Here is a 15,856-nt window from a genome sequence, read left to right on the forward strand (position 1 = left end):
AACTGTGGTGTTGGAGAAGACTCTTGAGAGTCCCTTGGACAGCAAGGAGATCAAACCAGTTAATCCTAAAGTAAATCAGTTCTGAATATTCATTGGAAGGATTGATGCTGAAGCTGAAATTCCAATACTTTGGCCACCTGACGGAAGAAACGACTCATTGGAAAAGACCCTGATGCTGGAAAAGATTGAAGACAGGAGGAGAAGATTGAAGGCACAACAGAGGATGAGATGGCTGGATGGCATCACCGACTCAATGAACATGAGTTTGAGCAAGCTCCGGGAGTTGGTCATGGACAGGGAAGCCTGGCGTGCTGCAGTCCATGGGGGTCACAAAGAGTCGGACACGACTGAGCGACTGAACTGAACTGAACTGAAGGGTTCCATTGGGCTGAAGTTGCCAAACCACTGAAGTGTGAGGGGTGCCCTCACGTGAGATTTCAGGGAGCTGGCATCTGGGACAAGATTTAGCCTAGTTTGTGGTTTTAAATATACATGTGTAGTTGAGGGACTTCCCTAGTGGTCCAGTGGCTATCACTCCACACTCCCAAAGCAGGGACCTGGGTTCAATCCCTGGTAAGGGATCTAGATCCCACATGCCACAACCAAGTGTTCACATGCCTCAACAAAGATCAAAGCTCTCAAGTGCTTGCAACTAAGGCCTGGTGCAGTCAACTAAATAACTAAAATGTATAGTTGAGAGTGCAAAAAATAAATAAATAAAATAAAATGTATAGTTGAGGCAAAGCCCTGGATAGGTCTCCACTCTGTTAGGCCTGGGACATCTATAGGACATGCCCATTGAACCAATATTGGGAAACAGCACAGAGTCAGTAGATACTGGAATGGAGATGCCTCAGTGGAATCACAAGGAAGGGACACCAGTCTCACTCTCATGGGGCAGTCGGTAATATGTTTAGAACACTTTACTGGGTCTGAGACTCATAGAAAATCTCTCCTCCCAGCTGTCTTCTTACCTGGAAAGAGGACACGGCTGACCATACCCGGGAACACCATGATGAAAAGGGGTAGCACCTTCAGGTATGCGGCCATCAGAGAGCCCCCTTTGGCGTGGGACAGGTTCTTGGCAGCCAGAGTCCGCTGAACAATCACCTGGGAAACAGTGGGGTGGTTGAAGTTGAGATGACTTTCTCTTAAAGCAAATTAGATGTGCGTGGCTTCTTGGTAGGCATATAGACTCAGGAGCCTAGTGGATCTGGCTTCTCCAAAGAAGCATCTCTTTTATTCTCAATCCGTGTGGCCCAGTGGTCCAGCCGCAGGAGCTACACCAAGGCAGAGAAAGCAAGAACTGGAAGGAGGATAGAAGAGAAAGAGAGGTTCTGAGATACTTCCACCAACAGGATTGGTGTATCTGGGCTTATAGTTACTGCATACTGGTACACCTAGGTCTTAGCCTGACCCCCTTCTCTCTGATGGGAGGCATAAGGTAGGTCTTATCAAGATTTATCACTTTAGAACAGATTGGTAGTTGCCAGAGACAAAGGGTGGGGGTGGGCAAAATGGGTGAAGGGAGTCAAAAAGCACAAATTTTAGTTATAAAAGAAGTCCTAGGGATGTAATGTACTGCATGGTGACTATAGTTAATACTGGGTCGCCTATCTTTAAGTTGCTAAGAGATGATCTTAAAAGTTCTCATTACACTAAAAAAGGTCTCATCACAAGAGAAATAGTGAAACTATGTATGGTGATGAAAAATAACTACATTTACTTTGGTGATGATTTTGCAATATACCCAAATTTTGAATAGCAAAAAAAGATTTATCCATTCAAAGGGAATGACATGCTGTCGAGTGTTTTTTGAGTGGAAAGACCGGTCCCTGCTCCAGCCTTCAGATGGCATCTACATGAGCTCAGAATTTTCTCTACTATTTCCTGAGGTTTGGGGTCTTGAAGCCTCTGGAGAAGTTGCAGAGACCTTGGTGAATTGTTGTTTAGTGGCTAAGTCATGTCTGACTCTTTGTGATCCTATGGACTGTAGCTGACCAGGCTCCTCTGTCCATGAGATTTCCCAGACAAGAATACTGGAGTGGATTGCCATTCCTTTCTTCAGGGGAGCTTTCCAACCCAGGGATCAAACCCATGTCTCCTGCATGGGCAGGCGGATTCTTTACCACTGAGCCATCTACCAGAGCTTTTATAAGTTGGTTCTGTGAACAGTAGACAAGAGGAGTGAAATGTCATTACCACCATTAATGGTGGTGAGCAGGACAAAGCTGGAATCCTTCCCATTTTTAAAAAGCATTCATCATTGGCACAGGCTTGCTGGAGTGTCCTGCTTCTTCTTTTGAAACCCACCCCCTCTCCACATGGCTATCCTGTCTTCTTGGGCACAGATCCTGCCTGATCCAGGGGTAGGCACGGGACCCAAGCCTGGCCAACCAGAGCCCTTCCACAGGGTTTTTGGATTTGGGACTTTGCGAGTTGTCAGTCTCTTTCCACTGGACCTCGATGAGAAACAATGAAGTCTGCAGGTAAGAAATAAAGACCATGGAGAAGGATACCAGAGTATGTTCCAGGAGTTTCTGAAGGCTAGTACACCTTCCTGCAGTTCGTAATCCATGAGGTAATAAATTCCCCACCCTTTTCCTAAGCTGGTTTAAACTTGATGTGTGTGTTTTTTTTTTTCCTGTGACTTGCAAACAAGTGTTTCCTCAACTGCATAGATTATTATTATTTATTTGGATGCTGTCAATGAATGAGTCTAAAACATGGAATCAGCTTATTTGAGGAGAGGTGGGGGAACAGTGAGGCTCGAGCTGGGAACTTGGATGTCTTTGTCTAGAAGCTGATTTAACTGTTACCTGTTGTTTCTCATAACTCCAAACATACACCCATTGGGCTTTCTAGAATACTTAAGAATGTGGTAGTTACATGTAACAATATAGCATCTATAGGATACTTTTTTTTAATGGCTTCATTAAGATGCCAAAGGGGCATCCCCAGTAGCTCAGTGATAAGAATCCGCCTGCAATGTAGGAGGCACAGGAGACTCAGGTTCGATCCCTGGATTGGGAAGATCCCCTGGAGAAGGAAATGGCAACCCACTCCAGTATTCTTACCTGGAGAATTCCATGGACAGAGGAGCCTGGTGGGCTATGGTCCCTGGGGTCATAAAGAGTCAGACACGACAGAGTAAGTGAACGCAGTCGCTCGAAAGTGCCAAATTAGGCATTCGAGCTTCAATCCTTGTCAGTCCATCTGGAAGCAGATAGGAGGGTTTATAGCTTTGGAAAACCTAGCCCTTGTGATGGCAGGTTCAAAGCTGTGACTGAAAGAATGTTGGTTTTTATTTATTCCCATGAAGTGGAGCCTCCAGAGGGGAATTTAAGAGGCAGCTGAGTAAGTTTTAAGAGCGTTGTGCTGCTCAAAACCCCACAAGCCCTGTGAAGAGTGTGTGGCCCTGTATGACAACCCCCAGACCCAAGTAATGGAGCAGAGCTCATAGAAATGTTATGAACATGAATGAGCTAATACATAGGAAATGCTTCAATCAATTACTGGTAAATGGCACAGTGATCAACAAATGGTTAAGTGTCATTATTGATTGTGATTTGCCCTTCTGTCTCTGCACAGAAAGATCTAAAACACGCTTCTCAATCCGTGCACCATGCATGCCACTTTGCCTTTCTTCTGCTCTAAAGTGAGCTACACACAGAGCTGACCAAACACGTGCTTCTCCTAGGGCAGCACCAGCACAAGGAACTAACACATAACACAGCCTTTGGGGGCCACAGAATCCAGCTCAGCAGCAACAAGACCGAGAGCCGTGGGGTCCAAAGAAGGCTTGGTTTTCTGGGCCCTCTCACCCTCCCTGGCGTCCAGAAGATGATCGAGTCATCCTGGATTAAGTCCCCAGGCTCTTGAACAATACGAGGTGGGTCGAAGGTGGGCTTCAAGGGATGTACACTGAAATCCCAGCTAGTGAGGGGGTGAGGCATCTCAAGGAAATATTCGTATTGATTAATAAATATAAGCTGGTGACCTGTGTCAAGAGCAGTAGCATAAAACCATAGCAAAAAGGTAAATGATTTTAACAGTTTATTAAATGCCCCTGCAACAAAAAGGACTATGAGCAAATTCCCAGTGCTTCTGTCTTTTACAATTATTAGTAATCCCACTAATGAGAAAACAGAGGCTGAAGATACTAAACAAAGTTATGCCACCTGAACTTCAGTCCAAGCCTGTTAAGGTTGAGAAAGCCCAGGCTCTCAGCCTGCATCTGAACTGTCTCCTGCCCAGTTCAGATGGGCTGAATATTGGCTGAACTCTCCAGCCAATATTTGCTAAGGAAAAGATCAGGGGAGAGGGTCAAGAGGGGAGAGTGATTTTCTTTTTCTTTTTTTGAGAGTGACTTTCTAAAGGGGCAACACTGTACCCATCTCTGGCTTGGGTTTTAGCTCTTCACTCAGAGGCGTTCTCACCCATGGGGTGACCGAGGTTCACTCTCTGCAGTGCCTCCTGCACCAATTCAGTGGCCCAGCTCCATGATCATTATTTTGGTTAAAGTCTCATCAGCTCTGAATATGAAATACAGCTTCCAAAATGGCACACAGATTGCTGATCTTTAATGTAATGGAAAAACCAATTTCAATAGATGACATATTCACGGGCTTGAAATCTGAGAAAGTATAAAAAGGTGTGGAGTGAAATAGCTCCCGTCCTTCCTGGCACACCTACCCCCGGAAGTAATCGCCCTCAGTTTTAGGTAATCCATCTGGAGTTTCCCTCAGCACATTCACGTGTGCGCCCGTGCTCTTTCAGTCGCTCAGTCGTGTCTGGCTCTTTGCAACCCTATGGACTGCAGCCCACCAGGCTCCTCTGTCCATGGAATTCTCCAGGCATGAATACTAGTGGGGCTGCCATCTCCTCCTCCAGGGGATCTTCCCAACCCAGGGATTGAACCAGCGTCTCTTATGTCTCCTGCGTTGGCAGGTGGGTTCTTTAGCACTAGCACCACCTGGGAAGCTCTTCAGCAAATACAAGCAAATGCAAATACGGATTCTATTCCCACCCCACCTTTTAACACAAAAGGCTTATTTTACCCACAGCAGTGTCTTTTGCCTTTCTAATTTCTTTTTTTTTACACCAGTTATATATTTGCTTTAAGGGATTGGCTTTGGTGGGTCCCTCTGCCCCAAACTCTCTTCCTTGACAATCACCAGAACCCACTTGCTCTCCTCCTTTGCCAAAGGTCACTTCTCAACCATGATTCTCCTGACCACCCTATTTTAAAATGTCACTCTCACACTCTCAACCTCCTTTTTTTTTTTAATGACAGTTATCACCTTGTAATGTTCCATTTATTTATTTACTGCTGTCTACTTCTGTCAGAAGAAAGTGAGTTCTACAAGGACCGAGTGTCCTTGTTTACCTGTGACTTCCAAGCAGCTGGTACAGTATTTGTGGAGCAAATAATACCAATGTCAGCTAAAACCTCCATTTAAAATATATCATCGCTTTTGCTTACTGGGTCTTTCCAGACATTCAGCAGGATGTATTAAGTTTTCCCTTTGCAAAAAGCAGCAGCTTTGGATTTGCCATATGAGCAAGAATAAGCAGATGATGTGTAGAGTAGTAGAGAAATAAGAGAACAGATAGGGGAAGGACAAAAACCCAGCTTCTAGACACCCCAAGGAAGCATTCCGGGGGCTCAGCCTGCTGCCCTGTACCTGATCCGTGCACCAATACCAGAGAGACGGGATGGACATTCCAAATAGGATCCCGGGCCATGGGAGATCAGACGTCACTGGGTCTCGGAAAATATGGAAGGCATCTTCCCGGGGCAACCCGCAGCTGCTGTTCCCGCTCCGGTTGCTGGCCATTGCCAAAAAATATTTCTCCTCCAAGCCTTCCAACCCACCAACTGCAGCAAAACCTAGAATTGAGAGGAAGCCCAAATTTGCCAGGAACTCAGATTGATCCACAGCAGCTCATAAGGGAATGGTTGGAGATTGGTGAAATCCTACTTAGAACCACAGCAAAGTTAATTGACTTAGAGCTTCTTAGCCTCCTATTTTAAAAAAACATTTTTTTAATGCCTTTGGTAGTGACTATGGATTGCTTCTTAGAATAATATTTCTAAATATATAATACAAAATTGTCGTTTAGTCACTAAGTCGTGTCTGACTCTTGCAACTCCGTGGACTATAGTCCACCAGCCACCTCTGTCTATGGGATTTCCCAGATGAGAATGTTGGAGTAGGTTGCCATTTCCTCCTAATACAAAATACATCAATTATAAAGGAAGCCAAATACATCGAAGGCACTCATCAAACCATGAGAACTAAGACATAGTAATTTATTTATTTGCACCATTAAATACAAAGACTCCACAGTGGGTCAAATAACAATCTAGTTTTAAAGTAACCATGGACACAGACAGTGTTTCAACACATCAGCAGCAATTATAAAAACATTTGGATAAAAACATCAGGGTTATATTTTGGTTTCAAAGTCACAGATATTGCTAATATCCCTGTGGTGAGCTGCCTATGCTAATAACTGAAAGATGCTAAATGTCACTGATAGATTTGTGAAAACAGATGGATTTCTTTCCCATCCAAGGTTCACAAAACCTGTACCTTCTGTCCATGGACCCCACGTTAAGAAACTCTGCCTTAAGGAAACATACTTTCACCTCTAAACTTCTTCTCAGCTATCCCAATGTATGGTGTTTCAAGAGTGGTCCAAGTTATGGCCTTGAGAAAGTCATTTCTCCATCTGAGATTCAGTTTTTCATCTGCGAGTGGTAATAATAAAGTGCCAACCTCACAGCACTGGAGCAAGGACTGAGATTCTGCATATAAAATGCACAGCATCCGGCACAAGCATGAGTTGTCTATAAAAAATAATAAAGCACTGTAGTTTGCAGATAATTTGCTTCGTTATATTAATCGAAAGGATTCAAGGTTATCCCCAAAATAACACTGCTCTCACTGGATTATGTTCTGGAAGATTGTGTTTGTCTTTTTTGTTTCATTTCTTTTCTTGGGTATTTTTTGTTTGTTTGTTTCTTGGTATGGAAGAGAAGGGGGTTGGTGTTACCATTTGGGTAACAATGATATGTAACCAGCAGCCTGGCTTATTTTTGTGGAAGAGTGTGGTAAACAGTGGCTACTGGGGGGAAAATATTTTTGATGATAAATTTTTGTCATGCTTTTTTCCCTGAAAAATTATTTTGTGGTAGTGGGAGGGAAGGATAATTGTTTGTGGTCCAATTATCAGTAATTGGACCTTGAATATATACCATTCAAGTCAAGAGAAAGCTAGACAGACTATATTAATATTAGACAAATTAGACTCCAGAACAAAGAATACAGCCAAGGATAGATAGGAACACCACATAATGATAAGGAGGTCAGTTCACCAAGAGCTCATAACAATCCTAAGAAGAGAAAGAAGTCAACTATTATAGTTGGAGACCTCAATACCCCCTTTTTAGTGGTTGATGGAAAAATAAGACAAAAATATTTATACAGATAAAGAAGATTTATACAACACTATCAACCAAGTTGACCCAATTGAAATTTATAAAGCACTACACCCAACAATAGCAGAATACATAGTCTTCTCAAGTACTCTTAGAAGATTCATCAAAATAGGCAATGTTTCTGGCCATAAAACAAACCTCAATAAATTAATAAGAAATAACATCATACAAAATATATTCTATTATTGTAATGGAATTAAACAATAACAGAAATATATCAGAAAAATCTCCAATATTTGAAAATAAGTTGTCCCTGTTTGCTGATAATATATTATATATAAAAAATCCTAAAGATTCCACCAAAAACAGTTAAAACTAATAAATGAATGAATCTAGTAAAGCTGCAGAATACAAAATCAATATGCAATAACCAATTGTGTTTCTATATACTATTCAGGCCTCCCTGGTGGCTTAGACAGTAAAGAATACGCCTGCAATGTGGGAGACCTGGGTTTGATCCCTGGGTTGGGAACATCCCCTGGAGAAGGGCATGGCCACCCACTCCAGTGGTCTTGCCTGGAAAATCCCATGGAAGAGAGGAGCCTGGTGGGCTACAGTCCATGGGGTCGCAAATAGCTGGACACAACTGGGTAACCAAACACATAAGCAGATACTATTGGAAAGAGATATTCAGAAAATAGTACCAATACACATTACTACATATGAAATAAACAACATGAATTTACTGTATAGCACAGGGCACTATATTAAATAATTTATAATCTATAATGGAAAATAATCTGAATATATATACACATATATATTTACACCTCAAACTAATACAATACTGTAAATTGACTATACTTCAATGAAAAGAAAGCAATATTGTTTCTAATTGCATCTAAAAGAATAAAATAGGAATCAATTTAATCAAAGAGGTGAAAAGATCTGTACACTGAAAACAATAAATAAGAGTGATAAAAGAAATTGAAGAAGACACAAATAAGTGGACAGATATTCCATGTTAAATGGACTGGAAGATCAAGATTGTTAAAATGTCCATACTACTCAATGTGATCCACAGATGCAATGAAATCCCTATCTAAATTTCAATGGCATTTTTCACAGAAATAGAAGAAAGAAAGGAAAAAACAAACAATCCTAGCATTTACATGGAACCACAAAGGATCCTGAATAGCCAAAGCAACCTTGAGAAAGATCAAAGCTGGAAGCATCACATTTTCTGATGTCAAACTATATTACAAAGCTATAGTAATCAAAACAGTATGATATTAGGAAAAAGCAGTCCTGTAGACCAATGGAACAGAATTCAGAGCACAAAAACAGGACTTTCCTGGTGACTCAGTGGCAAAGACTTCACCTGCCAATGCAGGAGACGTGAGTTAGATTCCTGGTCTGGAAAGATTCCACATGCCACAGGGCAACTAAGCCCTCTCACCACAACTATTTAGGCTGTGCTCTAGAGCCCAGAAACCACAACTGCTGAGCCCTCATACCACAGCTGCTGAAGCCTGTGCACCCTAGCACCTATGCTCAGCAACAAGAGAAACCACTGCAATGAGAAGCCAGCACACCACAATTAGAAAGTAGCCCCCCTCGCTGGAACTACAGAAAAGCCCACACAGCAATGAAGACCCAGCACAACCAATAAATAAATAAATACATTTTTAAAGGCACAGAAATAAAACCATGATAAACAAGGGGATTCAAATTGACATATACAAATCACTATATATTAAATAGATAACTAAAAAGAACCTACTGCATAGCACAGGCAACTCTCCTAAATACTCTGTAATAATTTACATGGGAAAAGAGTCTTATAAAGAGTGGATATACATATATATAATATATATATATTATATATATGACTGATTGATGTTGCTGTACAGCAGAAACTCACACAGCATGGTAAATCAACTATATTCCAATAAAGATTAATTTTATAAAATAAGCTTTATGATTAAAAAAAAGAAAGAAAGAAAATCAAGCATATATTGTCAATCAGTTTTCCACATTTAAAAACCTGCAGATACCTTAGGAGAAAGTCTGCTAGATATAGCAGAATGAGGAAGATTGCTGAAGGTGAATCGGTTATCTCTCTCCTGACTGATCATAATGAATTAAATAGTGGAACTTCCTCATTGAGACCCCATATTTAGGAAAAGAGATCAGGAAGTTGGCTAAATAGCAAACCATGTGAAGGTCTATCTTTTGGCTCTTTTGCCTCCAAAACCCTAGAGTGTTATGAGTCACTTATGTGGCCCTGGGAGATTCAAAATATTATGATAGCAACCACACTCAACATTTATCTAGTGAGGCTGAACATGTGTCTTTATATATTTATTACTCATTTGTTTTCTTCTTTATATAAATCAGTGAAGTTTTTCTTCTTTGTAAGGATCCAGAACATTTCCTGATACAGTTTATAATAAGCAAGTCTTATTGCTGTTTTTTTTTTGTGTGTGTGTGTGTGAAACTAATTTATTATTCCATGATTTTTTAAAATGTTGTTTGAAAGGTAAAAGTAACGCATGCACAACATTCTGCATAACTGTGCAGAAAGACACAAAGTTAAGGTAAAAATTCTTGCCTACACTCTTTGACTCCTGCTCCTAGACTCTTCCCAATAAAGTTATTACCCACATTATCTCCCTACTCTTATCACCAGCCAGTGTGATAGGGAAGGAAGAGGGTGAGATCGGAGGTCAGTCTGACTGGGGCTTGAATCCTGGCTTTGAATTCTGGCTTTGTGACATTGGGCAACTTTCTGACAGTTGGTGCCCTAATTTTCTCATCCAACAAAGGAACAACAGTAATACCAATACCATTGGGTTGCTGTGAGCATTAAATGATAGCACATCCGGATCACAAGGGTTTTAATACTTATTAATTTTTGAACTTTTAGTTTTGAGATAACTATAGACATACAGAAGAGTTGTATAAGTAGCACAGAGAGTTTCCATACACCCTTCTCCTAGTATTACGGAAACTAAGAAATTAACATGGGTGCATTACCATTAACCACAATAGAAGCTGTTCCGATCGCACCGCTCATGTTCTTTTCCTCTTCTGGAAGTCAGATCAGGATCCTACACTGTGTTTATTCGTTGTGTCTCTTTATTTTCCTCCTCTCTTCGTAGTTCCTCAGTCTGTCTTTATTTTTCATGCCCCTGATGCTTTTGAAGAATACTGATCATTGTAGTTTGTAAAATGTCCCTCAATTTGTCTGATGTTTATAAACGATGAAGTTGAGGGTATATATTTCAGCAAGAATGGCACAGAGGTGATTGTGTCCTCAGTGACCATATCAGAAGCTACATATGGGTACACCTGATTATTGTGTTATCAGTTACTATATCTTGATCACTTAGTACAGTGGTGCCATGCTTCTCCACTGTAAAGTGGATGTATGTCCCCTTGTAATGAACAAATATTTTGGATTTGATGCTTCGAGACCAAGCAAATATGCTATTTCTTCATAAACTTTCACTTGCTAACTTCAGCATTTATCGTTGGCTTTTGCCTGTAGCAGTTATTACTATGGTGTTCTAATGGTGTTATTCTATTTCCCTCACCCCACCTGCATTTATAAATTGGAATTTTCCTGTAAGGAAGAACGATTCCTTTACTTCCTTTTATTTTGTTATTTATTTATCCACACCAGTATAAGAAGTTCTATTAATTTTTCCTTAAGAAACAGATACGTTTCCATGATAAGCACAGTTCTCTTCCAGCTAAAATAACCAATGCCTCAAGTAGGAATCCCCCAGCTGGGTTTGAAACTGTGAAGAAAGCAGATGTCCCTTCTTGAGAGAGGTGCTGTCATCCACCCAAATGACCCTGGGACCCCACTTACTGTAGCCCATCAGGATGAGCGCTCCTATAAGCATGATCAGAGTCTGTAGAGCATCCGTGTAGATCACAGCTGCCAGGCCACCTAGAGGGGAGATGAGCACAGAGGTGACGGTCAGGTACTCTGATGGAGAGGAGTTATTCTGGGTGGGTGGCAGAGGAAACTTTGAAATTCAGGACCTGAAGGGACAGAGGTCTTAGTGTTGACTCTTTGCAAAGATGGCCACAGCAGGATCCATTTCTCATGTGCCTGCCCACTTTGTCATGTAGCTTTGCTGTCCTTTCATATTGAGGTGAAGTTGATTCCTCTTCCTCTTAAATTGGCTTGGCCAAATGGCTTGCTTTAACCAAAAGATATGGTGGAGGGGGATATTATGGAGCTTCAAGCCTGGGCCTCAAGGGGCCCCTGCAGCCCCTGCTCTTGTTCTTGTGTTGTCCTAAGACTTCTATGCTTCTTTAAGAAGCCCAGTCCAGGACTTCCCTGGTGGCCCAGTGGATAAGAATCTGTCTGCCAGCGCAGAGAACACGGGTTCGATCCCTGGTCCAGGAAGATCCCACATGCTGCAGAGCAACTAAGCCCGTGTGCCACAGCTACCGAAGCCCTCTCATCCTAGAGCCTTTTCTCCACAATGAGAGAAGCCACCACAATGAGAAGCCCATGCGCTGAAACCGTAGAGTAACCACAACTAGAGAAAACCCGTGTGCAACAGTGAAGACCCAGCATGTCAGATAAATAAATATTATAAAAAAGAAAAAGCAGATACATATCAAGGCCCTGCTCCCCACCAGCCACTCTTCTGGGATGCAAGTCTTAGGGGAAAAGACGAGCCTCAGGCTCCAAAACTGCAGTGGTTTGTGATCCAGCTATGCACTGTGCTTGTGAATACACCTGCTCAGCATTTAGTAGGTTCTAAGAAAAAGTTCTTAAAGAAATAAATGGAAAATAGCTTTATGTAGGTATGGCACATTTTGAAATCCTCCCTTCCATCAGACAATCTTTTCCCTCTGGACAATGGCCAAGAGAAATCATATCTCCCAGGGTAACAGATTGAGAGTTCATGAAGGCAAGGTCTTAGCATACTGGAACATCAGAAGACGGGCCAGGAAAAGATAGGATGGATCACAGCTCCTGCCCACCACCTCTCCCAGCAGCACCCCTTGTCCAGTCGTACCTGCGATGGTGTATAGAGCTGTGACAGCCAGCAACCCGACTATGGCCAAGTAGAGATTCACATGCAAAGACTGCTGAATGAAGATGGCGCCTGCATACATGTCCACCTAGAGAGAAGTCAATGGGTGTATGAATGAGTGGACATTTTAGCACAATTTCCCCAGGCTCAGGCCCTAGCCTTGATTCTGAGAAACACAGAAACATCATATGTTATCCTTTCTTCACCCATCTCTTCCCAGATCAAGGGTCTCAAATGGGAACCCTATGGGTGATTATGTTTGAGATCCCTTCACTAGGCTAATACAGGTTCCTCAGTGGTCTTCCTGCTTCTCTTCTTGATCTGCTTACACTCCATCCTCCACACTGCAGCCTTATCAAATACCATCATGATCATCTCATCCTCTCCTCCTCATCAAAACTCTTCAGTGGCTCCCTACTTGCCCCCAAGATTGTTGTTCAATTGCTAAGTTGTGTCCGACTCTTTGCAACCCCACAAACTGCAGCACACCAGGCTTCCCTGTCCTTCACTGTCTTCCGGAGTTTGCTGAAACTCATGTCCATTGAGTCAGTGATGCCATCCAACCATCTCACCCTCTGTTGCCCACTTCTCCTCCTGCCCTCAATCTTTCCCAACATCAAGGTCTTTTCCAATGAGTCGGCTCTTTGCATCAGGTGGCCAAAGTATTGATGCTTCAGCTTCAGCATCAGTCCTCCCAATGAGTATTCCTTGAGGATTGACTAGTTTGATCTCCTTCTGTCCAAGGGACTCTCAAGAGCCCCTCAGATAATGTCCAAATAAGTTAGAGCTCTATGCCAGGTGCTTCACAGTTTGCCTGCCACTTGATTTCATTTCCTTTACTCACTGCATGCTCCCAGTCCCCCAGGCATGCTGAAATATACCCTGTTTCCCTAACAAGTCAAAGTTGCATGTTCTGTCCATCTATCTGGAATGCCAGTTCCTCTTTCTCTATATTTTCTCAGCATCGTTCTCACATGTAACTTCCCTTGGGAAGGCTTCCCCACGTCTGTAGATTCCCACCAGGATGAGAGCAAGTGTTGTCCTTCTAAGTCTTTCTTTCACATCTGGAGCTGGCAGACAGTCAGTTATAGTTGTTTGAATGTAATGGAATTCCTGTACCCCGCCCCACACCACCTCACACCGGACAAGGTCTCCCCCAGTTCCAGATTGAAGAGAAGATGGCATCCTGAGAGTCAGGCCGAGCTGCACCTCCTGGAGATTGCCAAGCATCTGCTCTTGGCCGCTTTCCAGGAGATCTGCCTATCCAAAGGTCAGGGTGGGACAGATTGAATGGCTGTCAGCACATGTGACTCATAGCTGATAACTGCCTGATCCCAGGAGGAAAATGACAGACTCACCCCAGGGCTCTCGGAGTCCCATTCAGTGTCGGGCGCCATCCTGAGATGTTGCTGAAGAAGCTTTGGCAGGAGACAGGGGAGGAGTCCTCTCCACCTTTTCCCCATACTTACTCTGCCCCTGCTTGCTCTTTGTTCCCACCCCTCCCATCTTCCTAGAACCTCCCAGAAGCTTCCTCAATAAGAGAAGAATGTGGACGGGCAGCGGACGCCACCAGCAATGGGCTGTAACGAGCTTCTTACCGGCTGCATCCCCGTCTTACCGAGATCTTGGTGAAGATGTAGATAAACAGGTAGAGCACAGCCAGGATGATGGGAATCCTGTTGCCACCAAAACGTTTCCGTAGGTACTCTGGCATCGTGGTGACCTGGGGACCAGAGCTGAGCTTTTGCCACCCAGCAGCCCTTCCTCCCCCTCCTCCCCAAACTCAGAAGCACAGATGGTCTTCTTGGGATTCTCAGTGGGAGACTTAAGAGGGAGGAGAAAGTGGGGACCAAAGGGTGGGGTGAGGATGAATTGGGGTTCTGTGAAGAGCTATGTACTTAACTATCATATATGCCAAATGTATATCCTATCCCAATTTTTGCCATCTGTGTTATTAATGTTATGTTATAAAACTTATAAATGTTACTATAAAACAATGTTTTTCTTTAAACCAACTCATGTTTATTTTTTTATATTTATTTTTTTAAATTAAAGGATAATTGCTTTATCATGTTTACATTTAAATAAACATCTAAAAAGAGAAGGAAATGGCAACCCACTCCAGTACTCTTTATTCTTGCCTAGAGAATCCCATGGACAGAGGAGCTTGGTGGGCTACAGTCCATGGGGTCACAAGGAATCCAGACACAACTGAACACACACACACACACACTCACATCTATAAATAACAATGCAAATCACTACTGTGAAATGGAAAAATTAATCCTAAACTTAAGGAAACCAGCAAAAATATACACATTGATAATAAAATAACTCATTTATGTTCTATTCATTTCTGGTGCCTTCCTCTTGCACACAAAAAACCCTGGGCCTGGAACCTACTCTTTTAAAAAAAAAAGTCATCAGAAAAGTGTTGGACAGATGTTAAAAGCACACTAACACCAACATGAAACATTACCCTTGAGCTCATTGAAGACAATGGAGGAGGCAATAACTTCTCTAGATGATTCAGTGTCGTTGGCTCCATATCTAATGCATAAAATCATCTCAACAATCTCCATTTGTCCTTGCTCTAAACTTTGGGAAAATTGCTCTAAACTGTTAACCAGGTTACCAGGAACACAGAATCCTAAAAGCAAAGTGTGCACATTCTGGAGACAGCAGAGAGACCAGGGCAGCACTGAGTGAGTGGCTCGCCCATGGTCCAGATGGGTGGTCCCAGGCTGGCTGTCCTTGCCATATGGGGCACCCCAGGGGCTGGGTCATGCTGATGAAAACCATTATTTGGGTGATACTTTTCTTGGGGGATGGCATGTCCTTTCCCAATCTCCTCACTGTACCCCCAGACTTGGGTTCAGAGGATGCTGTGTTTGGACAAAAGAACCTCAAACCAAAAACTTTTCTTTCATGAGATCCTAGATCTCAGATGGAGAAGGAAAGAGAGCTGATTATAGTCACAGAAATGTTTGCAGCCCCTTTTTTCCAGGCTGCTGCTGCTTGGATGTTTCCCAGTCCAACCCAGGGAGAGACTAATGGGTACAAAAACATGAGCTGACAGACAGCCAACCATCCACCCCAAGGTCAGATGTGAAGGCAGAAGAAGCTCGGAGGGGAGACTGGGAGAAACTGGATGGCCAGACTTGATTTAAGAATGATAAACTGAGACTTCCCTGGTGCTCCAGTGGCTATGTAGTGGACCTGGGTTCGATCCCTGGTCTGGGAACTAGGTCCCACATGCCACAGTTAAGGGTTTGCATGCTGCAACTAAAGATCCTGCCTGCCACAACGAGGACCCAAAGCAGCCAAATTAATACATTAAAAA

General features: G+C 42.8%; 1 protein-coding gene across 1 annotated transcript in view; it reads right to left on the minus strand.

The window, feature by feature from the left end:
* SLC5A11 (solute carrier family 5 member 11) overlaps positions 1-15,856 on the minus strand; it is a 57,207-nt gene that overhangs the window by 12,608 nt on the left and 28,743 nt on the right. Inside the window, exons 6-10 of the mRNA XM_070362643.1 lie at positions 14,132-14,236; positions 12,496-12,601; positions 11,328-11,408; positions 5,688-5,893; positions 975-1,110 (exon numbers count right to left, since the gene is read on the minus strand). Of these exons, the coding sequence (XP_070218744.1) occupies positions 975-1,110; positions 5,688-5,893; positions 11,328-11,408; positions 12,496-12,601; positions 14,132-14,236 (634 nt within the window). The remainder of the gene's footprint in view (positions 1-974; positions 1,111-5,687; positions 5,894-11,327; positions 11,409-12,495; positions 12,602-14,131; positions 14,237-15,856) is intronic.

This window comes from Bos mutus, chromosome 25 (assembly GCF_027580195.1).
Source record: "Bos mutus isolate GX-2022 chromosome 25, NWIPB_WYAK_1.1, whole genome shotgun sequence".
Taxonomy (NCBI): domain Eukaryota; kingdom Metazoa; phylum Chordata; class Mammalia; order Artiodactyla; family Bovidae; genus Bos; species Bos mutus.